This window comes from Procambarus clarkii, chromosome 66 (assembly GCF_040958095.1).
Source record: "Procambarus clarkii isolate CNS0578487 chromosome 66, FALCON_Pclarkii_2.0, whole genome shotgun sequence".
Lineage (NCBI taxonomy): Eukaryota > Metazoa > Arthropoda > Malacostraca > Decapoda > Cambaridae > Procambarus > Procambarus clarkii.
Window position 1 is genome coordinate 19,038,342 of NC_091215.1, and position 25,466 is coordinate 19,063,807.

Below are 25,466 nucleotides of genomic sequence, written 5' to 3' on the forward strand. Positions count from 1 at the left end.
ACAGTGTGACATCTGTGACAAGATACCAACAGTGTGACATCTGTGGCAAGATACCAACAGTGTGACATCTGTGACAAGATACCAACAGTGTGACATCTGTGACAAGATACCAACAGTGTGACATCTGTGACAAGATACCAACAGTGTGACATCTGTGACAAGATACCAACAGTGTGACATCTGTGACAAGATACCCACAGTGTGACATCTGTGACAAGATACCAACAGTGTGACATCTGTGACAAGATACCAACAGTGTGACATCTGTAACAAGTAAACAGAATAAATCAAGTTTACTGACAAGTTTAGTCTTCTAAATTACACATTCGGTACAGGAAATATTTTGTAGCAAAATATGTATTTTTGGGTTCTCTTATCGACCCATATTTTTTAGGCTTTCACAACTTTTATTTTCTTTCGTTCCGTTTGGCGTATATTTTAATCCCTGGGGACCTTCGTCTCACTGTAGGGCCTCTGTTACCTGGGGATCACCCATCCCGTCCTCCTAAGGTTCCCCAACGTCAAGAAACTGTCGTATTAAAGTGCCCTTATCCTAACCTACCAGAGGACCCAAAACAGAAAACGGGACAGTAATTTCGTAATTTCTACTTCGATGATATTTGCCCTTAAGTTGAGTATACGTCAGAATGTGACATTGTATTATAAGGGAGGGTTGGACCAGCACTCTTGCCGCCACCGTGCTGGCGAGAGACCCGGGAGACGCAGGTGTGGAGGTGTATATACTGGACACAATGGTGTCCAATGGTAACCTGTCTTCTCAGCTAGTAGGTTGTATTTTTTACGTTATGGTAAGCAACGCTAGAAATGAAAAGTAACAGCTCACAAATATTCCGTTTTCTGTGGATCGGACTCAATTTTTCAGCGGATTTCTGGTTAGATTAGAAGGATGGATTATTTACGGAGTAGCAGATCCAAGCCATGACCGCCTCCACACGGTATATCCTGCCAGTTAAGTAATGTTCCCAAGATGGCCTCTTACATGTCCACTTGAGACCTGTGTACCTCTTACCTGCACATAGCGGCCTGGTTGACACTGACCGCTCTGTCCACAAGGTCGCCCATAGCAGGAGCAGCCTTGGCTTGAGGGCCATCTGGTGAACTGTTTAGTAACTACAGACTTGAGCCGCCATGATCGAGGCAAGAGGACCGTGTCCCTTAAGTGGAGAAGCCAATCATTTTACACCTTAGAGAAGTGCATTATTTATATTGACCAGACCACACACTATTAAGTGAAGGGACGACGACGTTTCGGTCCGCCCTGGACCATTCTCAAGTCGATAACATCTGTGACAAGATACCTACAGTATAACATCAGTATCGACTTGAGAATGGCCCAGGACGGACCGAAACGTCGTCGTCCCTTCACCTTCCAGTGTGTGGTCTGATGAACATACTTTAGCCACGTTATTGTGACTCATCGCCTGCATTATATATAACACTTGTTATGGGATCTTACAATCATTGTACAATCACCCAGAAGATATGAATCGAGCTTTACCTTATTGTTCCGACTATCAACCGTCAGTCAAATGATAAATTGATTATCATATGATATATAAACCATACTTCTGTCTGTTATTATCTCGTTACTCTCCAGGTGTTCTACCCTTTTGGTTTTAACTATTTTTCCTTGTGTTTTGACTACCACGCTTGTTAATGATACGGGTCGTTAATTTAGAGGGTCTCTACAGTTTTTATAGCTTGGAACTGTTTGCCTTTTTCCCACATATCTGCTAGGATTCCTGTGCACAAGAATGTCTGGAATATTAACTGGAGTGGAATGCTCAGCTCAGTTGCACATTCTCGCAGCACCCAAGGTGAAACTCCATCAGGTCCAACTGCTTTATTTCTTCCTAGCTCCTTCAGTAATTTTTCCACGTCGTCTTGAGATACCTCGAGTTCATATACCTGTGTTCTATACTGAGGTATCTGATATTCTATATCAGATACCTGTGTTATAAAGTGCGCTCTATAATTGGCATTGGGTCCGGCTCTCTGAAATCCCCATTTTGTACAAACACACTTTGGGAGTGTTTATCTAGTGTTTCACACATTTCTTTTTTCATTTTCAGTATATCAGTTCCCCGTTCTCAATCTCTGAATTTTATCTTTTAAATTTGTTATACTCAAATTCTATGTCAGTTGAAATGTAACCAATCACAGGCAAGTAGACCTCTGACGTCATGCCAGACAGAGGAGCATCAAGCCATGCTCCCAGCAGCCTCAGTTCTCTCTCAGACCCAGAGTAAGGTGGACCTCGGTTGGCCAGATATATACCTTGTTGTCTCGGTCAATAAATATATACAGAAGCGACTACTGTGTCTACATTCAACCCGAACAAGGCAAACGAATACTGGTAGCAGCAGTGGGATCCAGAAATTTTTTTCTGGAAACTAAAATTCAAGTACCCAGCATCGCCGTGTGTGTCACAGTACAGCCGCCACCGCCGCCACCGCCATCAGCCGCCTCCACAAGCCGCCATCCTGCCACCCACGCATCAAATATTGTGCCAGACCGGGGTCGTGCAATCAACCACTACTCCAGGTCAACGTTTCAGAAGGGTCAATATTTTCCTGTGAGAACGCTAATTCATCAGTGAGGAGGAAGGAAGCTTCCGCGCCAGCCATTTTTGAATCTCGCGCCACCACGTGGGAACCTACACCCACCACCACCACCACCACCCAAGCTGACAGCATCTAAGCTTTGTGAGTGTTCAAGCTACTGCAATCGTAGTCAATCATCGTCGCAACTATCAACTGATCATCGTATGTGCTGTATTGTTCTTTGAGAATATTTGGTGGACTGCAATTGTTTGACTAGTGTAGCCTCCCCAGGCTCACACACCTCGCCTCCCTCTCAAGCTCACACCTCGCCACCAGCCCCTGCTACATCATTTTGTGTGAACTCCTGCCTCCCAATCGTGTTTCTCCACCGACATCGTCGCAATATCGTCGTCGTCAGAATTTATCTTCGCGCTTCCAGCGTCAACAGTGTGGGGTCCCTGATTCTCGCGCCACCGCCGCCAGGAGCGCTGCCATCGCACCAGTTTGTAAACACACCTCACATGGGCCTCTTCAGATCTTCACGACGCTCCTCCTACTTTGGCTACTGGTGATCCTCATGAATTACAACCCTGAGATAAGTAATTGCTAGTTGAGAACAACGTGCCAAGTGCTAAAAAGTGACTTATGTAATAATTCCCATAATATCCTGTGAATTAACCATTCAGTGACGTTAAATATTGGAGCTGGTTCAGTACTCCATTCCCCACAGTTTTCTTGAGTGATTTCAACATTCCTACTTCTTACAGTAATTTCATTGAATTTTAATTGTTCTCCTAGAGTGTTATTGGTAAATTCAAATTCCAGTGAAGTAAGAAATCCTTGTTTTAGTAGCAGTTAAGGATTTGTGCAATATAATTTTTTTTAATTCCTCCAGGCCTAAAATTGAAATTTATTCCTTCAACATTGCATATTATAATTTTTTACCATAGTAGTTATATACATTCCTGTGTCCAGTTTATGTGCTACATCCATATTTCTTGCATTGCCACTTGTTGTGTTGAATCTTTTTAATGAAATTTTGCAATTGCACTTCCAGTTTTTATATTCTCAATTGCTGTGCTTAGTCTGGTTTAATTAATTTACATACATCTAATTCCAGTCATTTTTTTAATGAAAGATTGCTAAATTTAGTTTACAATTGCTTGTTCTTAATTATTTTCTTGCCTAGCCCAATTTAATAATTTTATTTCTGCCATTTTTACTTTAGCCAAGTTGATATTTTTTTGTGTGTTTATTTTTGTGTATACTATTTCTGATGCCAGGTGCACTTAATTATAATCTGCATTCAAATATTACTTCCACGGCTGTGACAATGCCTACCACTGTTGAAACCCCTTCAGAATCAATGGGAACAGTTGCTCGTCCCAATGGCCAGAGATCAGCTCAGGAAATGGCTATTCCTCTTTTTGCTGGGGAATCGCGTTTATTAGAATCATGGTTTAGTAAGGTTGAAGCGAAAACAGTTGCACGTTTTTCTAAGCCTACTGATGCCGAATACTTAGCAATTGCACGGTCAGCCGTGGACACAACCAAAGGTGATGCACGTTTTGTTGTTGATGAGAAAGCCATTGTTAGCCTCCAGTCTTGGCCTGAATTTAAGGATTTCTTTCGCCGTCGCTTTGTTAATAAAGGAGACCTTGACCCATATAGGTTAGTCAAGAAAATTGCCAATGCCACCATGCAGCCTGGTGAGTCTTTTAATGCATTTACTAGCCGTCTCGATCAGTATCTGTATGCCTTAGTTTCTGCTATGAATAATTCAACTTGGTTAGATAAAGACAATACTCTGTCCCCTGAGGCTATGGCCAAAATGATAGCATTTGGTACTTTAATGCATTTTGCCCCCGAGCATACTAAACCAATCGTTGAGCAACAAAATTTTGGCGTTAAGCATGAAATTGGTGAAGTGTTTGAGGCCATTAACAATGCCGCCGATAAACTAGCTCCCCGAAGTGCTCAACTGTTGCCACCCTCTGATACTGTAAATGTAGTAACAAGCTCTCAGCATCCTCCCACAAATTCTCAAAACTCTTGGTCGCAGAAGCGTACCCATGCTCGTAGCCCCCAGTCAAATTCGCCGCCTCATAAATTGCCGAAACGCCATAGTCCACAACCATCCACTCCCTCATGTTGGCATTGTGGTAAGAGTAACCACCTTGCAAGGGACTGTTGGTCCGCCCCTAGATCATCACCTCCTAGACAATTCTCTCGGTCCCCTCGTCAATCTAATCACTCTAGGCTTCCATATTGCACGTACCATAAACAAGTTGGTCACCACACTGCGGATTGTAGAGCTAGGCAAAGGACATCTCCACCTCGTAACTCCCATGGTCAGTCTTGGCGAGGCTCACAGCGTCCAAGACATTATCAGAACTCTCGTAATTACAACTCCCAGCCCAGCTATAATGCAACTTCAAATTATAATGCTCAGTCACAGAATGCTGGAGCTCAGAATGTTCACTCCATGTCGTCGGGAAACCCCCAAGGCCATCCGCTAACCAATTCAAGCTGGCCAATCCTAGTGCCCTCCCTGTGTATTCAGTAGCTACCCAAAATAGATTTGGACACTTGACAGAGGAGGACACTGACTCTAGACCAGTTGTAGATGTTGACGGTTCCACAGTAAATTTGACACAAACAAGACGCAGATATCCCAGACAACATAAGTCAAAAGTAGTAACTTGTCCAGTCTCAAGTGATGGTCCCCTTGTCTCAGTCATTGTACATGGTAGAGTTTTAAAAGTTTTTCTTGACTCAGGTGCAAAAATTAATATTGTCAAGCCCTCAGCTCTTAAGAGACATTGAGAGTAAGCACCCTACTATTTTAAAACAGTCACACATACCTTTTCTAAGTGGTATTTCAGGAAATAAAGTAAAAGTTCAGGGTGAAATTGACCTCCCACTCAAGTTCAATGATGTCACATTGTCTATAACATGTTTAGTTGTTGACATTATTCATTTTCCTGGAGACATTCTCTTAGGTCTGTACACCATGATTGATGAAAATATTGCATTGTTTCCCCATCGTTGGAACATAAGTATCAAAGACCATGTCATACCCTTGTGTAGCATGTATCGACAGGGCCACGAGTTCAACCTTCAATCAGATTACGTTAATTTTGTTGACACCCGCCTTGCTAGCGTAGGGTTGTCAGATCATTGTCGTGGTAGCATACCCGAGAAAACAGGCACTCGATTGAAGCATAGTAGTTGTGCAGTTGTTAAGGAGAATGAGTATCGGGACTTTCTGGAAGGGGACGCCCTAACGGATTCTCGTTGTCTCGCTCGCCTGGCAGCTTCCATCTCTGAAGTCAGTGGTTTCATGGCTACTGACACTGTGCTACACCCTCATTCTCTCACCAGAATAAGAGTTAAGGTTCAGGGAGTGCCTGAGTTGTCGGATGTGATTGCGGAAAGTGAAACATGTAAAGTGAATGGTACATTTGTTGAACCCTCCTGGCACACAGTGCAGGATGGTACTGTCACATTATTTATCGCAAACACAAGTAATGCCGATATCTATCTCCTGTCTGGTACCCATGTTGTAGATTTTGCCCATTACTCGTTACCGGTGCGAGTTGTGGATGATGTCTCCATGGATCATACTGTTTGTACACTCACACCAGGAGAACAGGGATCTCAGCCAGAGGTGCAAGCGCAACACCTCAGTCCTACTGATTTTCCTGACTCTGTGGCTCAGCTTTTGAAAATTTTGAACAAGAATAGAGCTGTTGTTGCTCTACCAGGAGAAAAATTAGGTCTCACTCCTCTTATTACACATAAAATTCCCCTTGAACAAGGAACTACGCCTATTTATGTACCAGCTTACCGTCTTCCCCATTCTCAGAGAGCAGAAGCAGATAGACTTGTAGAGGAAATGTTACAGAGTGATGTAATTGAATCAAGTAATTCGCCATGGAACGCTCCATTGATTCTTGTACCAAAGCGAGATGGGACTTGGAGACCTGTAATCGATTATCGCAAGCTTAACAGAGTAACAATACCTGATCGTTTCCCACTTCCAGTTCTCAATGATTTGTTGCAAAGTATTGGTCGAAACAAAGTATTCTCAACGTTAGATTTGTTGCAGGGATTCTGGCAAATCCCCCTTGATGAGGAAAGTAAACAATTGACAGCCTTTAGTACTCCCAATGGTCATTTTCATTTCAAAAGAATGCCGTTTGGTTTGCGTAGTAGTCCAATAACCTTTTCACGGCTCATGACAAATCTATTTCGTAGATTGATAGGAAGTACACTTCTAGTTTACCTTGATGATCTCATAATCATGTCGCAAGATGTTCACTCATTTCCAGAACCTTGAGAAAGTACTTGCAAAGCTCGCTGAAGCTAATTTAAAAATAAAGCTTGCAAAATGTTCATTTTTAAAGCAAAAGATTAATTTCCTAGGTCATACAGTTACACCTTCAGGTATTACATTGAATGAATCAAAAATTATTGCTGCCCGTGATTTTCCAACACCTCGTACCGCAGAAGCCGTAAGACAGTTCACAGGTCTTGTAGGATTTTATCGTTCGTTTATTGCTGGATTCTCTATTATAGCCGCTCCGCTTTACAAGTTGCAAAGAAAAGATGAACCCTTTGTTTGGGGAGAGGCCCAGGATCAGTCATTCAAAAAACTCAAAGCAGCCTTGATTTCGTCACCTGTCCTTAGGTACCCAGATTTTTCTAAACCTTTTACGTTGGTTACAGATGCTAGTGACATAGGTCTAGGTGCTGCATTACTTCAAACAGAAGGTCACAGAGATCACGCAATAGCTTATGCTAGCCGCACATTATCTAAAGAAGAGAAAAATTATAGTGCAACAGAACGAGAAGCCTTGGCAGTTGTCTGGGCACTTAAACATTTCAAGGATACAATTTATAATTACCCAGTTCATGTTCTTACAGATCACCAACCATTAATTCCCTTGTTCAAAAATAAGAATCCAGTTGGAAAGTTTGCTAGATATTTGCTCACAATTCAAGAATTCAATCCCACATTTGGTTATATTCCAGGAAAGCAAAATGTTGTAGCCGATGCGTTTTCTCGACACGTAGCTGCGATTCAGTTAAATTACCCAGCATTAGATGCTACAGTAGTAGAAACGGAACAAAGACAAGACCCCATATGGGCACCCGTCATTAACCCTTTAACTGCGCAACGCGCCTGCAGGCCCAGGCTTCGGGTGCGCAATGCGCCTCCAGGTGTTTTATTTCTCACGTTCCATTCAAAACTCCCGCGGATAAATGGGGTTCACATCAGCTTCTTCAGGGCTCTTGTAAAAATACACCATCTTTAAAAAAAAATCATGGTCCACATTGCCGGGTGTCAGAGCCTCAGTAGTGAGTGAGCAACCAAGGCTGGCGCTCGCAGCATGAGCGCACAGCTCTGCTGTTCAGCGTGTGACCACAGCATCGCCTAATAATGTCAAAATATATATATAACCTGTATTATTTAGCCGTGATAGTATTATAGAAGAGCCTGAGTGGGATAATGACTGGGTACAATGTTCAAATATGAATGATTCAATGCTGTTCACGATGTTTACAGCGCTAGCCACAGCATTATTTCGTCCATCTAGGAATCTTCAAACGACTTCTTAGGTTCCTTTTCAAAATAAACTTGTGGTCATTTATTCATTTACAGAAATTAGTGACCAGGATTGGCCCATACGAGGCAGCTGCTATTGGCCCATACGAGGCAGCTGCTATTGGCCCATACGAGGCAGCTGTTATTGGCCCATACGAGGCAGCTGCTATTGGCCCATACGAGGCAGCTTCTATTGGCCCATACGAGGCACCTGCTATTGGCCCATACGAGGCACCTGCTATTGGCCCATACGAGGCACCTGCTATTGGCCCATACGAGGCACCTGCTATTGGCCCATACGAGGCACCTGCTATTGGCCCATACGAGGCACCTGCCATTGGCCCATACAAGGCACCTGCTATTGGCCCTTACGAGGCACGTGCTATTGGCCCATACGAGCTATTTTGGTGAGGGATGTGATGTCGTAATTGTAGCGTCGTCTGCTGTGTGATTTCTCATGCAGTGTCTGATGGCCAGTGTACTGTTTGGACACAATACCGGCTTACTTGCATAGTTCTAGTAAATAAAACATGTAGATAAGTATATATAACATGTGTAAATAGTGTAATAAAAACAATGACAGTATGGTGGGAGGAGCCAAGTTGGCACGTAAGATGTTGGAGTGAGGGAGGGCCTGTGTGGGTGTGGCTGCTCACACTCGCGATGTTCTGAATGTGTTGATGGTAAATGTATATAGTGTGTACATATGTTGTAAATATACATAAATGAACATGAAACATTGGTGTGAATAACTGTATGATAGGAGAGGCAATGTTGGAGGAGTGAGGGAGGGCTGGCTGGGTGTGGCTGCTCACACTCGCGGTGTTCTGAATGTGTTGATGGTGAATGTATATATTGTGTGACAGTGTATAGTCTGTAAATAGATTGTATATATACATAAATTAGCATGATACATGGTAAATATGTGCAAGATATGTGTACACAAGTGTCATGCACGTAACAGTGTCCTTGGACAGTACGGATGTTTTACTACCATAATATAGTGTACGTGTTCATTATACATAGGAGTAGCACGTAAAAACAAATAAAATATATTTGGAACTGTGCGCAAAAAATGAACAAAAATATATTCGCGGCAACTCGCGCGCCCCGCCCCGGGCGCCCCACCGGCCCCGAGAGCATACTGCTCTGGCGCACGGGGAATTATGACGTCACTCCCCACCTTTCGGACCCCATAGCACCCAAAGTAAGTACAATTTCGAACTTCCGTTGCTATACCCATATACAGAGAGGGGTTTTTGACACTTTCAGAAGAAAAAAGAATTTTTTCCCAAGGTTTCATTTCCTGCGCACTGGGGGGATGTCATATTTATAGGTCGCGCAGTTAAAGGGTTAAATTTTTGACTATGCAAGACACTCGCCCGATTCATAAACCGCCAGTACCATTGAAAGAACTAGTTATGTTGGACAATTTACTGTGTAGAGTAGTAAAGCTAGGGACAGCCCCGAGGAAATGTTGTCAGTTAGTTGTTCCAGCTGTCTTGGTACCAACTGTGTTAAAAATTATCCATGATGCTCCTGCAAGTGCACATCCAGGCAAGGATCGTACACTCCAACAAGGTCGATTGAAATATTTTTGGCCAAAAATGGCTAAGGAGATTGCTCATTATGTTGACAGATGTTTAACTTGTTTACAGCACAAGGGACATGTTTCAGGACCTAATCCAATTCAGGTGTACCCAGCAACTAAAGCTCCTTGGGAACGAATATCGATGGATTTATTGACAAATTTTGCGGAAACAGAGAAAGGGAACAAACATTTGCTTGTAATGGTCGATAATTTTTCACGGTTTTGCGAACTAGTTCCTATCCCGAACAAAACAGCAGAAACCATAGCCAGCGCATTCCATGACCAAATAATTTGTAGATATAGTATGCCTAAAGTAATCCTTTCAGATAATGGTCCAGAATTCAGTAATAGTATTTTAACTAGCTTGTGTGATTTATATAACATCAAAAAATGTAGCATCATGCCTTATCATCCGGCAAGTAATGGACTAGCCGAACGTACTAACAGGAAAGTGTTAGATGCCTTGAGAGTCACGTTGAATTTTGATAACAATTGGGATGATTTTATACCCTTAATTCAGTGTGCTATAAATTCTTCAATTAATGTTTCTACAGGTGACACACCTCACGCTATTCTTTATGGTACAGATAAGATCCTCCCTAATGAATTGATTAACGTACCTCCTACTCCCTTATATAACGTAGATGATTTTGTTCAAGTGAAGCGTAGACAAATGCAATTAGTATTCAAGAAAATACGAGAACAACTGTCCAAAGCCACAGCCGAGTTCACTCTAGCAAGAAATGCACGAACTAAACCCAGTAAAATAACTATTGGATCTGTAGTAATGATACTTAACCAACACAGGTCTGGTCCTATGTACAAGTTAACTAAGAAATTTTTGGGTCCATATAAGGTAATCGAGCTTATTAAAGGTAACAAATACAGACTTAAGAACTTGTTAACAGGAGAGTATATAAATGAACATTTAGACCATATGAAGTTAGCTAAAATGACTGTTGACGAGACTGATGAGGAAGATGACAATGAACTTACCCAGACAGATACTCCTACTCTGACACCACCTTCTGTGGTTGACAGACCACTGGATGTTCAGCAACCCCATACTAGCAATTATAATCTTAGATCTAGACCTCTCGTTTCAACCGTGCACTCACCACATGTCCATTGGCTAGATGTTAACGAGGATATCTCTCAAGATGATAGTTTGTCGCATAAAGTTTCATCTGTTCCGGACCTTCAGTCAGAGCCAGAGTTGTATAGTGCTCTGGATGAGCTAGGTGTAGATATCCGCAGAATTTAAAATTGAGTGCACTCTGCAGTTATTCTGTTTGTTTTGAAAAAAAAAAAAAAAAAAAATCATTTGCAGTATTTCTACCACATGTGTCTTATTATTACCATTATATATAATGTATAGTTTTTCTCAACTTATTTTGTTATAAATTAGATGCCATTGTTAAGTCTACTACCATTTGTATTTTTACAGTGCTTGTCATAAGAGTTATTATTGTTCTAGCAACCACATTGAGGCCAGTGAATCCTGACTGCTATCACGCAGATGTTAGTTTTCTTGATCCAGGTCTTGTATATGCTTGTAAATATATGGCACATTAAATATATTGTACATTGGTCTTGTAAATATATTGTATATTTCAGAAAAAAAAAGAAAAAAAAAAGAAAAAAAGAAAATCATTATCTATCTTGAAATTAAATTGTGGTTGTTAGGTCAGAACTTTGTTCCATTAATGTAATAATTGTTTAATTTTGTATGGTTTTCAAGCACATGCCATTGACACATGTTAATAATTTTGTTTAGGCAATACCTTGAGTTGTATTGTTCATATCTGATCAGTAGACATCCACATGTTCTTAATGCTCTGGTTTAATCAAAGCTTGTTACCATGATTTTCACCTATTATGATGAATTTTTTTTTTTGGAGCATATATGCCGAGTTGTTAGTATTACGCACACCTGATCTTCTTTCAATGTTTTATTATGCAAATTTCACATGTAAGCCATTATTGAATGCCACCGAGGTCCTTTCAGTATCATTGTAACTATATAGCTAGCCAGAGCTTGTCGACAAGGGACGTCGACTTGGTAGCGTGTCCGAGCGGTGTTATACTCAAATTCTATGTCAGTTGAAATGTAACCAATCACAGGCAAGTAGGCCTCTGACGTCATGCCAGACAGAGGAGCATCAAGCCATGCTCCCAGCAGCCTCAGTTCTCTCTCAGACCCAGAGTAAGGTGGACCTCGGTTGGCCAGATATATACCTTGTTGTCTCGGTCAATAAATATAAACAGAAGCGACTACTGTGTCTACATTCAACCCGAACAAGGCAAATGAATAAATTAATGCAGCTTGCTTTTAATGAATTTATAGAAAAGGCCTGGAGCTGTTTTACATTTGTCTGCTATTCCTTTCTCAGAGTTCCTTTCTCCCTCTCTCCTCACTGCTGTGTATATGCTTCTTGCTTGTTAGTAGTGCTGGTATGTTAGTGGGTTACGCCTCTTCCTATATTGTACCCATTTCCTTGTATTTTATTCTCTGACTCTCTCACAGTTACTGTTGAACCAATCCTGTTTTCTGGTCCTGCATCCCTGTTTTGGTATGAATGTTTGTGTGCCTTCATCATATATTTCGCAAAATTTGGCATACAACTCATTCACTTCCTTGCAGACTTTCAACAAGTCTGTCCAATTAAACTCATTAAAGAATTTGCTAAGTTCCCCATATTATCCTTTCTTGAAATGAGGTTTATCAACTGTATCAATGTTCCCATTATCTTCTAGATTATATTGCAAAGCATATTTAGTTTCCAACAGGTACCAACTAGTCCCCCAGTACCAACAATTGTGATTTATCTTTATCCGCTTTTTACTATAATCTCTCTCATGACCATTATGAGGCCCTCTCGTTTGTCATCCAGTTCTTCCTTTGTCCATGTGTTGCTTGCTGGTGGGCTGTAGGTGTTTACGATTATCAGTTCATCATCCTGATTCCAGACCTGCGAGACATATTCCAATATGTCAACTCGAGGATTTTCGATTATTAACTCTCTTACCTTGAGGTGTTCTTTCACCAGCACAGCCACTCCTCCCCCGTTCCTAGTTACCCTGTCACGCCTCCAAACACAGCAGCCCCTTGGGAATATGACCTCATTTAAAAGATTTTCTTGAGGTTTCGTCTCAAGAAAATCAGTTCTATTGTCGCTCTAACAGTTCTGCTGTTAGTGACAATATCTGGCACCTTAAGCTGTATTACTTCTCTTAGCTCCAGTATTTTTAATCGCACTCCATCTTTATTGGTATATACAAATTTCAGGAATATGTTTCGCTCTCTTTGTCCTTTACTTTCCCTTCCTCTAATGATTTTGCCGCTTTGTTTTTATGTACCATTTCACTAGCATTCCAGTCCCTATTACTTTGGAAAAATAATATATTTCTTCATTTTTATTCCCATTTAGACGTTTCGCTTTATCGAGGTTTAGTTTGAGCTTTTCTCCGTCTTCCTTTGAGAGGTCTTGTCTTAATGACCAAACTTTCCCAGCCTCATCACTGCAATTTCCTGGGATTTCTAAGCACTTCCGTCATTTGTTTCTCTTCATCAAATGTCACTCTTAAAAGCAATTCTTGTCTTTCTCATATTTTCCAATTCTAAAAGCACTGACATTTGCCTTTAAAGTGAGGCCTTCTCCTGAACCTACTAATTTCTGTAGATGATGTAGAAGAGATGATTTTCATCTCTTCTGCCGTCCACCCGAGATAATATTTTCTTCTCTAAACACCCAAAAGTTATTATGGACTTACGTCTATCTGCAATGTTTTATACTAATTAAATGTTGGTAACAAGTTCTTTATTAATTGCTTGTTTAATTTTTGCTTCTTGTTTGTCATTTCTGGCTTTGACTTCCCAACACACTTCCTTGGTCGGCTCTCTCTCTCACAACTTGTGCATGTTTCTTTTATTTCCTATTTGCGGTTTTTCCAGTTCCTTATTAACTTCCTATTTGGGTTGTCAATGAAGTTTCCCTTACCATAACCTTCCCTAACACCATGTAGGGTTCCTTTACTGTGCAGTGTGTGTGTGTGTGTGTGTGTGTGTGTGTGTGTGTGTGTGTGTGTGTGTGTGTGTGTGTGTGTGCGTGCGTGCGTGCGTGTGCGTGTGTGCGTGTGCGTGTGTGCGTGTGTGTGTGTGTGTGTGCACGCGTGTGCGTGTGTTCTCACCTAATTGTGCTTGCGGGGGTTGAGCTCTGGCTCTTTGGTCCCGCCTCTTAACTGTCAATCAACTGGTGTACAGATTCCTGAGCCTATTGGGCTCTATCATATCTACATTTAAAACTGTGTATGGAGTCAGCCTCCACCACATCACTGCCTAGTGCATTCCATCTGTTAACTACTCTGACACTGAAAAAAGTTCTTTCTAACGTCCCTGTGGCTCATTTGGGTACTCAGTTTCCACCTGTGTCCCCTTGTTTGCGTACCACCCGTGTTAAACAGTTTATCTACCCTGTCAATTCCCCTGAGAATTTTGTATGTAGTGATCATGTCTCCCCGTACTCTTCTGTCTTCTAGTGTCGTGACGTGCTATTTCCCGCAGCCTTTCCTCGTAACTCATGCCTCTCGGTTCTAGGACTAGCCTAACGGCATATCTCTGAACTTTTTCCAGCTTCGCCTTGTGCTTGACAAGGTACGGGCTCCATGCTGGGGCCGCATACTCCAGGATTGGTCTTCCATATGTGGTATACAATGTTCTAAAGATTCCTTACACAGGTTCCTAAAGGCAGTTCTAATGTTAGCCAGCCACGCATAAGCCGATGTTATTCTTTTGATGTGGGCTTCAGGAGACAGGTTTGGTGTGATCTCCTAGATCCTTCTCTCTGTCCGTTTCATGAAGGACTTCATCTCCCATTCTGTATCCTGTGCCTGGCCTCCTGTTTCCACTGCCTAGTTCCATTTACTCGGGTTGAACTATAGTAGCCATTTGTTGGACCATTCATGCAGTCTAGATTATCTTGTAGTCTCATACTGTCTTCCTCCGTCTTAATCCTCTATATAATTTTTGCATCATCAGCAAACAATGAGAGGAAGGATTCTATACCATCTGGAAGATCATTTACATATATAAAAAACAGTATGGATCCAAGAACTGAACCCTGCGGGACCCCACTGGTGACGTCTCGCCAATCTGAGACCTCACCCCGCACAGTGACTCGCTGCCTTCAGTTACTTAGATACTCCTTTATCCAATGGAGTACCTTCCCTTTCACTCCTGCCTGCATCCCCAGCTTTTTCACTAGTCTCTGGTGTGGCACTGTGTCAAAGGCTTTCTGGCACTCCAAAAATGTGCAGTCTGTCCACCCCTCACTTTGTCTGATTCTTGTTGCCTGATCGTAGAATTCAATTAATTAAATTGTGTGTGTGTACTCACCTAGTTGTGCTTGCGGGGGTTGAGCTCTGGCTCTTTGGTCCCGCCTCTCAACTGTCAATCAACAGGTGTACAGGTTCCTGAGCCTATTGGGCTCTATCATATCTACACTTGAAACTGTGTATGGAGTCAGCCTCCACCACATCACTTCCTAATGCATTCCATTTGTCAACCACTCTGACACTAAAAAAGTTCTTTCTAATATCTCTGTGGCTCATTTGGGCACTCAGTTTCCACCTGTGTCCCCTAGTGCGTGTGCCCCTTGTGTTAAACAGCCTGTGTTTATCAACCCTGTCCCCCCTAACTCTTCTGTCTTCCAACGAAGTGAGGTTTAATTCCCGTAGTCTCTCCTCGTAGCTCATACCTCTCAGCTCGGGTACTAGTCTGGTGGCAAACCTTTGAACCTTTTCCATTTTAGTCTTAAGCTTGACTAGATATGGATTCCATGCTGGAGCCGCATACTCCAGGATTGGTCTGACATATGTGGTATATAATGTTCTGAAAGATTCCTTACACAAGTTTTCTAAAGGCCGTTCTTATGTTAGCCAACCTGGCATATGCTGCTGCTGTTATCCTCTTGATATGAGCTTCATGGGACAGGTCTGGCGTGATATCAACCCCCCAGGTCTCTCTCTCTCTCTGACTCTTGAAGTATTTCATCTCCCAAATGATACCTTGTATCTGGTCTCCTGCTTTCTACCCCTATCTTCATTACATTACATTTGCTTGGGTTAAACTCTAACAGCCATTTGTTCGACCATTCCTGCAGCTTGTCCAGGTCTTCTTGAAGCCTCAAGCTGTCCTCCTCTGTCTTAATCCTTCTCATAATTTTGGTGTCGTCAGCAAACATTGAGAGGAATGAGTCTATACCCTCTGGGAGATCATTTACGTATATCAGAAACAGGATAGGTCCAAGTACAGAGCCCTGTGGGACTCCACTGGTGACTTCACGCCAGTCTGAGGTCTCACCCCTCACTGTAACTCTCTGCTTCCTATTGTTTAGATACTCTCTTATCCACTGGAGCGCCCTACCAGTTACTCCTGCCTGTTTCTCCAGCTTATGCATCAACCTTTTATGGGGTACTGTGTCAAAGGCTTTCCAACAGTCCAAAAAAATGCAGTCCGCCCACCCTTCTCTTTCTTGTTTAATCTTTGTCACCTGATCGTAGAATTCTATCAAGCCTGTAAGGCAAGATTTACCCTCCCTGAACCCATGTTGATGGGTTGTCACGAAGTCTCTTCTCTCCAGATGTGTTACTAGGTTTTTTCTTACAATCTTCTCCATCACCTTGCATGGTATACAAGTTAAGGACACTGGCCTGTAGTTCAGTGCCTCTTGTCTGTCACCCTTTTTGTATATTGGTACTACATTAGCAGTCTTCCATATTTCTGGTAGATCCCGTTTCCAGTGACCTACTATACACTATGGAGAGTGGTAAGCAAAGTGCTCCTGCACACTCTTTCAATACCCATGGCGAGATTCCATCCTGCCAAACAGCTTTTCTCACATCCAGCTCCAATAGGTGCTTCTTGACCTCATCTCTTGTAATTTCGAACCTATCCAAGGTCACCTGGTTTGCTGCCACCCCTTCTAGCGCCGTGACATCTCCCTGTTCTATTGTAAAGACCTCCTGGAACCTTTTGTTGAGTTCTTCACACACCTCTTTGTCATTCTCTGTGTACCTGTCCTTGCCCACCCTAAGTTTCATCACCTGTTCCTTCACTGTTGTCTTCCTCCTGATGTGACTGTGTAGTAGCTTTGGTTCGGTCTTGGCTTTATTAGCTATATCATTTTCATACCTTTTCTCAGCTGCTCTTCTCACACTAACATACTCGTTCCTGGTTCTCTGGCATCTCTCTCTACTTTCTGGTGTTCTGTTATTACGGAAGTTCCTCCATGCCCTTTTGTTCAGCTCCTTTGCTTTCATACATTCCCTATTAAACCACGGATTCTTCCTTTGCTTCTCTGTTTTTTCCTGTCGGGCTGGGACAAACCTGCTTACAGCCTCCTGACATTTTTGGGTGACAGTCCATCATGTCTTGTACGGACTTGGTTCCGACTTCTGTGTCCCAATGTATATCCCATAGGAATTTATTCATTTCCTCATAGTTTCTTTTCGGTACGCCAGCCCTTTGGTTCCCAGTTCTTTTTTGGGGGTGATAATTCCCAGCTCAACCAGGTACTCAAAGCTCAATACACTATGATCACTCATTCCCAATGGGGCTTCCAACTTAACTTCCCTTATATCCGACTCATTTAGGGTAAATATCAGATCAAGCAACGCTGGTTCATCCCCTCCTCTCATTCTTGTCGGTCCCTTGACGTGTTGACTTAGAAAGTTTCTTGTTGCCACATCCAGCAGCTTAGCTCTCCATGTGTCTGGGCCTCCATGTGGGTCTCTGTTCCCCCAATCTATCTTCCCATGGTTGAAGTCTCCCATGATTAGAAGTCTGGATCCATTCCTGCTAGCCACGGAAGCTGCTCTTCATTATATTGATGGTGGCCAAGTTGTTTCTATCATATTCCTGTCTGGGTCTTCTGTCATTCGGGGGGGGTTATATAGACTACTATTATAATTTTCTGTCCTCCAGTTGCTATGGTGCCTGATATGTAGTCACTGAAACCTTCACAGTTCTGAATTACCATCTCTTCGAAACTCCAACCTTCTCTTAGTAGCAAAGCTACACCACCACCTCCTCTCCCTTCTCTCTCTTTCCTCACTACATAGTAGCCCTGTGGAAACAGTGCATTTGTTATGATTTTCGTTAGCTTTGTTTCTGTGAGTGCTATTATGTCTGGGTTTTCTTCTAGTGCCCATTCTCCAAGTTCACTTGTTTTATTTGAAATCCCATCTATGTTAGTGTACATTGCCTTGAAGCTCACTTTCTTCTGTTCATTTTCATGTCCCTTTCTTGGCGAGCATTCTGCTGGTGTGGGAAGCTGTTCCGTGGGTGAGAGGATCTGTGAGGTGCTTTGCAGGGTCTCAGAGGATTTTGGGGTGGGGGGTGGGGTTTAAGGGAAGGGGGGACTTGTAGGGTGTGGGTTAAGGAGATAGGGGGGACATGGAGGATATGGGGTGAGGGGGGAGGAGGGAGGGGAGGGGAGTGGGCGTGTGTGTGTGTGTGTGTGTGTGTGTGTGTGTGTGTGTGTGTGTGTGTGTGTGTGTGTGTGTGTGTGTGTGTGTGTGTACTCACCTAGTTGTGCTTGCGGGAGTTGAGCTCTGCTCTTTCGGCCCGCCTCTCAACTGTCAATCAACTGTTACTAACTACTAATTTTTTTTCTCACTCACACACACACAGGGGGAACTGCCAAAAATTTGGAAGACGGCTCATATAGTCCCGATATACAAGAAGGGGGGATAGACAGGAGGCACTGAACTACAGGCCAGTGCCCCTAACCTGCATACCATGCAAGCTAATGGAGAAAATTGTGCGAAAAAGCTAGTGAAACATCTGGAGCGAAAGAACTTTGCAACACATCATCAACATGGGTTCAGAGATGGCAAGTCCTGCCTCACAGGGCTAATTGCATTCTACGACCAGGCAACAAAAATCGGGCAAGAAAGAGAGGGGTGGCCAGACTCCATATTTTTGGATTGCCAGAAAGCCTTTGACAAAGTACCACACAAGAGACTAGTGAAAAAGCTGGAGATGCAGGCTGGAGTGAAAGGGAAGGTACTCCGCTGGGTAAGGGAGTACCTAAGCAACACGAGACAACGAGTCAGTGTGAGGGGTGAGGTCTCAGATTGGCGAGACGTCACTAGTGGAGTCCCGCAGGGGTCAGTCCTTGGACCTATACTGTTTCTGATATATGTGAATTAACTTGCCAGTCTAAGGATAAAATCAGATAAAAGTTTATTTCCCGGGACCTTATATCACAAACTTGAAAGAGTATTCCAAGTCTACTTCCTTAACTCGATAATGACAGATTTAGTACCGAGGTCATGGACGCGTCCCCGCGCTGGGAGGGAGGCGAGATGCCAAGGTAGTTATAGAGACCACCTTAGCCCGAACAAGCTAATGCAAGTCATCTAATCTTCCTGCAAAATTACAGCATGGTGGAGCTCCAACGACTCCTGTTATCGTCCACGCACTTGGCTAATCAAAGGATGAGTACTATTTCCGGTCGATAGATCAGTATAGTAATCACTTGGCAAACAGCCTGACCGGTTATAGAGCAGGGCCACCCACCCACGACGGGGAAGAATAATTCCCAACATTTTCTTCTTTCTTGGTTATATGTCGAATATATTAGTTGCAGGTTATTACTGTGTCACTATTTGGCAGGTGGCGACAAGGAGTGAGAAAGATTATATTACCCAGGTGCAGCACAGGACCTTAACCCCTTCACCACTGAGGCCTTCACCACCAGTTTCAGCCGAGAGGAGCTGAGGAGCGTAACAGGACGCTCTATGGCCTATTACCAGACTTCACTCTACGTTACAGCTAAGCTGTATTTTCCTCTTAATCCATTATTAATTAGTAGACTAACAATTGTAGCAAATTTCTATTAACCTATCAAAAATAATCAGCTATGTGTATTAAACCCTTCCAAAGGTGTGAAAGAGGATAACTACAAGCAGGATAGTCTCTAAGTATACAGTCCACTTTGAAATCATACAGTCCACATAAATTAAACCAAATACTTAAGAAATAAAGTAATAAAATAAATGAATGAATTAAATAATTTAAATAAATTAAATAAATAAATACCTGCTGGGATATTCCCCCCCATACGCCCAAAGTTCAGAAACACTCGGAAATCATTACACACAGAGATCACACTAACGTGATGCATCAAATGAACAAATCCACAAGGGCCGTGACGAGGATGCTCCCGGACGCAGGTTCGAATCCTCGTCACGGCCCTTGTGGATTTGTTCACTCGGAAATCACATTAACATTAGGTTCCCACCCACCTCACACCCCTGGCGGATTTTATCCTTGATATACATATCACATTAATGTGATTTCTGTGTGTTTCTGAACTTCGGTAACTGTAAATGTGGCAGAACTGGCCACTGGAGCGGTGGGTTCCAGCCAGACATTTAAATCGCCGGATGGAATCTGGAAGTCATTAAGGCTGGCTGTGCTTCCAGCTTGTGCTGATTTCTTGTTAAATACAAGCACAGCATTTTGTCTGTGTGTTAGTAGTGATTAGCGTGTCGGGTGTATGTTGTGTAAATTATTACCAACCATACAGTAACTTTCTATCTAGAGATTATATTAAATAATTTATAATTAAAATAAAAGGATGACTAATGCTGTGGCGACATCATCTTTAATAGTCCTTTTGTATAAAGCTTTTGTCTAACGTTTAGACCACCTTCGCCTTCATAAAAAGATCTAAAAACAACGATTAAACAAGAACTGCTAAAAATATATATTTAAGTTAAACACTTTCATATATTTATCCAATTAAAACACATTGTTAGAAATCCAAATTAAATGAATATCAAAATTCTTCTACAATAAAAAACATAAACTGACATTTACCTTTATATAAAATAACAAAAGAACTCCACTTACTTTGTGGTCATGACATTCAGGGAAATTATAATCACCCATTTAAAAAAATACAAACAAAACCACATATTAAAGTGGTTTTGTTTGTGAGGATCCACAAGGTCTCCTCTGAATACTCCTTATTTTCTTCTCCGAGGTATAGGTCCCTACAATTCCAGGTGGTACCCTCACAACGTGTATATATATATATATATATATATATATATATATATATATATATATATATATATATATATATATATATATATATATATATATGTCGTACCTAGTAGCCAGAACGCACTTCTCTGCCTACTATGCAAGGCCCGATTTGCCTAATAAGCCAAGTTTTCATGAATTGTTTTTCGAATACCTAACCTACCTAACCTAACTTTTTCGGCTACCTAACCTAACCTAACCCATAAAGATAGGTTAGGTAGGGTTGGTTAGGTTAGGTTAGGTTAGGTAGGGTTGGTTAGGTTAGGTAGGGTTGGTTAGGTTCGGTCATATATCTACGTTAATTTTAACTCCAATAAAAAAAATTGACCTCATACATAATGAAATGGGTAGCTATCATTTCATAAGAAAAAAATTAGAGAAAATATATTAATTCAGGAAAACTTGGCTTATTAGGCAAATCGGGCCTTGCATAGTAGGTCGAGAAGTGCGTTCTGGTTACTAGGTACGACATATATATATATATATACACGATCATTGGTGCGGTGGTCACGGTACTGTGTACGTTTAGGGGTGATCCTGGACGGCATGGGTTCGAATCCTGGCCGGGTCAAAGAGTTCTTAATGATATATGGCTTGCGCGTTCATGCAGCTTTCTCACACACACACACATATATATATATATATATATATATATATATATATATATATATATATATATATATATATATATATATATATATATATGCGAACAAGCCTGAATGGTCCCCAGGACAATATGCAACTGAAAACTCACACCCCAGAAGTGACTCGAACCCATACTCCCAGGTGCAACGCAACTGGTATGTACAAGACGCCTTAATCCACTTGACCATCACGACCGGACAAAATGAGGTGATAGCCGAGGCTATTTGAACCACCCCACCGCCGGCACTCGGATAGTAATCTTGGGCATAGCATTTTACCAAATCACCTCATTCTTTGGGGCACACGTGAGGAACACAAATGCGAACAAGCCTGAATGGTCCCCAGGACAATATGCAACTGAAAACTCACACCCCAGAAGTGACTCGAACCCATACTCCCAGGTGCAACGCAACTGGTATGTACAAGACGCCTTAATCCACTTGACCATCACGACCGGACAAAATGAGGTGATAGCCGAGGCTATTTGAACCACCCCACCGCCGGCACTCGGATAGTAATCTTGGGCATAGCATTTTACCAAATCACCTCATTCTTTGGGGCACACGTGAGGAACACAAATGCGAACAAGCCTGAATGGTCCCCAGGACAATATGCAACTGAAAACTCACACCCCAGAAGTGACTCGAACCCATACTCCCAGGTGCAACGCAACTGGTATGTACAAGACGCCTTAATCCACTTGACCATCACGACCGGACAAAATGAGGTGATAGCCGAGGCTATTTGAACCACCCCACCGCCGGCACTCGGATAGTAATCTTGGGCATAGCATTTTACCAAATCACCTCATTCTTTGGGGCACACGTGAGGAACACAAATGCGAACAAGCCTGAATGGTCCCCAGGACAATATGCAACTGAAAACTCACACCCCAGAAGTGACTCGAACCCAAAGAATGAGGTGATTTGGTAAAATGCTATGCCCAAGATTACTATCCGAGTGCCGGCGGTGGGGTGGTTCAAATAGCCTCGGCTATCACCTCATTTTGTCCGGTCGTGATGGTCAAGTGGATTAAGGCGTCTTGTACATACCAGTTGCGTTGCACCTGGGAGTATGGGTTCGAGTCACTTCTGGGGTGTGAGTTTTCAGTTGCATATTGTCCTGGGGACCATTCAGGCTTGTTCGCATTTGTGTTCCTCACGTGTGCCCCAAAGAATGAGGTGATTTGGTAAAATGCTATGCCCAAGATTACTATCCGAGTGCCGGCGGTGGGGTGGTTCAAATAGCCTCGGCTATCACCTCATTTTGTCCGGTCGTGATGGTCAAGTGGATTAAGGCGTCTTGTACATACCAGTTGCGTTGCACCTGGGAGTATGGGTTCGAGTCACTTCTGGGGTGTGAGTTTTCAGTTGCATATTGTCCTGGGGACCATTCAGGCTTGTTCGCATTTGTGTTCCTCACGTGTGCCCCAAAGAATGAGGTGATTTGGTAAAATGCTATGCCCAAGATTACTATCCGAGTGCCGGCGGTGGGGGTGGTTCAAATAGCCTCGGCTATCACCTCATTTTGTCCGGTCGTGATGGTCAAGTGGATTAAGGCGTCTTGTACATACCAGTTGCGTTGCACCTGGGAGTATGGGTTCGAGTCACTTCTGGGGTGTGAGTTTTCAGTTGCATATTGTCCTGGGGACCATTCAGGCTTGTTCGCATTTGTGTTCCTCACGTGTGCCCCAAAGAATGAGGTGATTTGGTAAAATGCTATGCCCAAGATTACTATCCGAGTGCCGGCGGTGGGGTGGTTCAAATAGCCTCGGCTATCACCTCATTTTGTCCGGTCGTGATGGTCAAGTGGATTAAGGCGTCTTGTACATACCAGTTGCGTTGCACCTGGGAGTATGGGTTCGAGTCACTTCTGGGGTGTGAGTTTTCAGTTGCATATTGTCCTGGGGACCATTCAGGCTTGTTCGCATTTGTGTTCCTCACGTGTGCCCCAAAGAATGAGGTGATTTGGTAAAATGCTATGCCCAAGATTACTATCCGAGTGCCGGCGGTGGGGTGGTTCAAATAGCCTCGGCTATCACCTCATTTTGTCCGGTCGTGATGGTCAAGTGGATTAAGGCGTCTTGTACATACCAGTTGCGTTGCACCTGGGAGTATGGGTTCGAGTCACTTCTGGGGTGTGAGTTTTCAGTTATATATATATATATATATATATTATATATATATATATATATATATGACCATGGGACACAGAACCTTAGTATTCACCACTGGTGAATACTAAGTTCAGAGAGGTTATCTTGAGATGATTTCGGGGCTTTAGTGTCCCCGCGGCCCGGTCCTCGACCAGGCCTACACCCAAGGAAGCAGCCCGTGACAGCTGACTAACACCCAGGTACCTATTTTACTGCTAGGTAACAGGGGCATAGGGTGAAAGAAACTCTGCCCATTGTTTCTCGCCGGCGCCTTGGATCGAACCCGGGACCACAGGATCACAAGTCCAGTGTGCTGTCCGCTCGCCGACCACCGACCGAGGTGTAACATAGCTTCTTACCAGGGTTATTGGCAGATTGAGAGGTAGGATGATTGTCAGCATGACTTGGTAGGATAGTTATCTCCTAACTACTGACGCTATAAATACAAGATTTAATACAGCACTCGCCACGACGATTCGGTAGATGGACACGAAATACTTAACAAGGTACTCACCATGGTAGTCGGGTTGATGGATCCAAAGCTTCGAATGTACAGCTCACATGTGACGTTGGTCGGCTCGTCTGTAAAGTTAACAAAGTACTCTGAATAAAACAAAGTGGCTCTCAGACAATTAGTAAAGTCATTAAGACATTTTAAGCGATGTTCGTGAATTGTTAACGACTTCTTGAAGGAGTCAACCTAATGAATCATTAGATGGGGAGATGTATCGTCATCCAAGTCTACTCATCTTCTGTAAATATATGCATTTTCCCCATTTCCAATTAAATTGAGCGTTGAATCCAGTGAAAGACTCACTTTACACACACACACACACACACACACCAGTGAGGGGCCCCCTGGTAGCCTGGTGGATAGCGCGCAGGACTCGTAATTCTGTGGCGCGGGTTCGATTCCCGCACGAGGCAGAAACAATTGGGCAAAGTTTCTTTCACCCTGAATGCCCCTGTTACCTAGCAGTAAATAGGTACCTGGGAGTTAGTCAGCTGTCACGGGTTGCTTCCTGGTGTGTGTGTGTGTGTGTGTGTGTGTGTGTGTGTGTGTGTGTGTGTGTGTGTGTGTGTGTGTGTGTGTGTGTGTGTGTGTGTGGTGTGGGAAAAAAAATAGTAGTTAGTAAACAGTTGATTGACAGTTGAGAGGCGGGCCGAAAGAGCAAAGCTCAACCCCCGCAAACACAACTAGGTGAATACACACACACACACACACACACACACACACAACCAGCAACACCAGAGGGAAAGGGCAACACCACCACCCTCTGCATAGAAACCCTCCCTACCCCTCACCCAACCTGACCCCACTCAAATGCTAACTCATCCCTCCCTTCCCACCACCCCATTCCCTGTCACCCCTTCCCAATTACCACCTTGCTCCCCCTCCCCCCTTTCCCCCCTCCCCCTTCATCCCATACCCTCCCTATCCCTCCTCCCCCTCACCCGATATCCTCCACGTCCCCCCTACCTCCTTACCCCATACCCTACCTCTTCCCCCTTTCCCTTGAACCTCACCCTCACCCCAGAATCCACTGAGACCCTGTTAACCACCTCACAGATCTTTACACCTATTGAACAGCTTTCTCCATCTGCAGAACGCTCACCAAGAAGGGGACAAGAGAATGAACAGAAGAAAGTGAGTTTCAAGGCAATGTAAAACTAACATAGATGGGATTACAAATAAAACAAAACAAGTGAACTTGGAGAATGGGCACTAGAAGAAAAGCCAGACATAATAGCACTCACAGAAACAAAGCTAACGAAAACCATAA

At 43.1% G+C, this 25,466-nt stretch overlaps 1 protein-coding gene across 2 annotated transcripts in view; it reads right to left on the reverse strand.

The window, feature by feature from the left end:
• Nucleotides 1–25,466, reverse strand: part of LOC123769141 (glycine receptor subunit alpha-2) — a 656,479-nt gene that overhangs the window by 370,221 nt on the left and 260,792 nt on the right. For both annotated transcript variants that reach the window (XM_045760093.2, XM_069309837.1), the window contains exon 3: nt 24,197–24,264. In XM_045760093.2, coding sequence (XP_045616049.1) covers nt 24,197–24,264 — 68 coding nt within the window. The remainder of the gene's footprint in view (nt 1–24,196; nt 24,265–25,466) is intronic.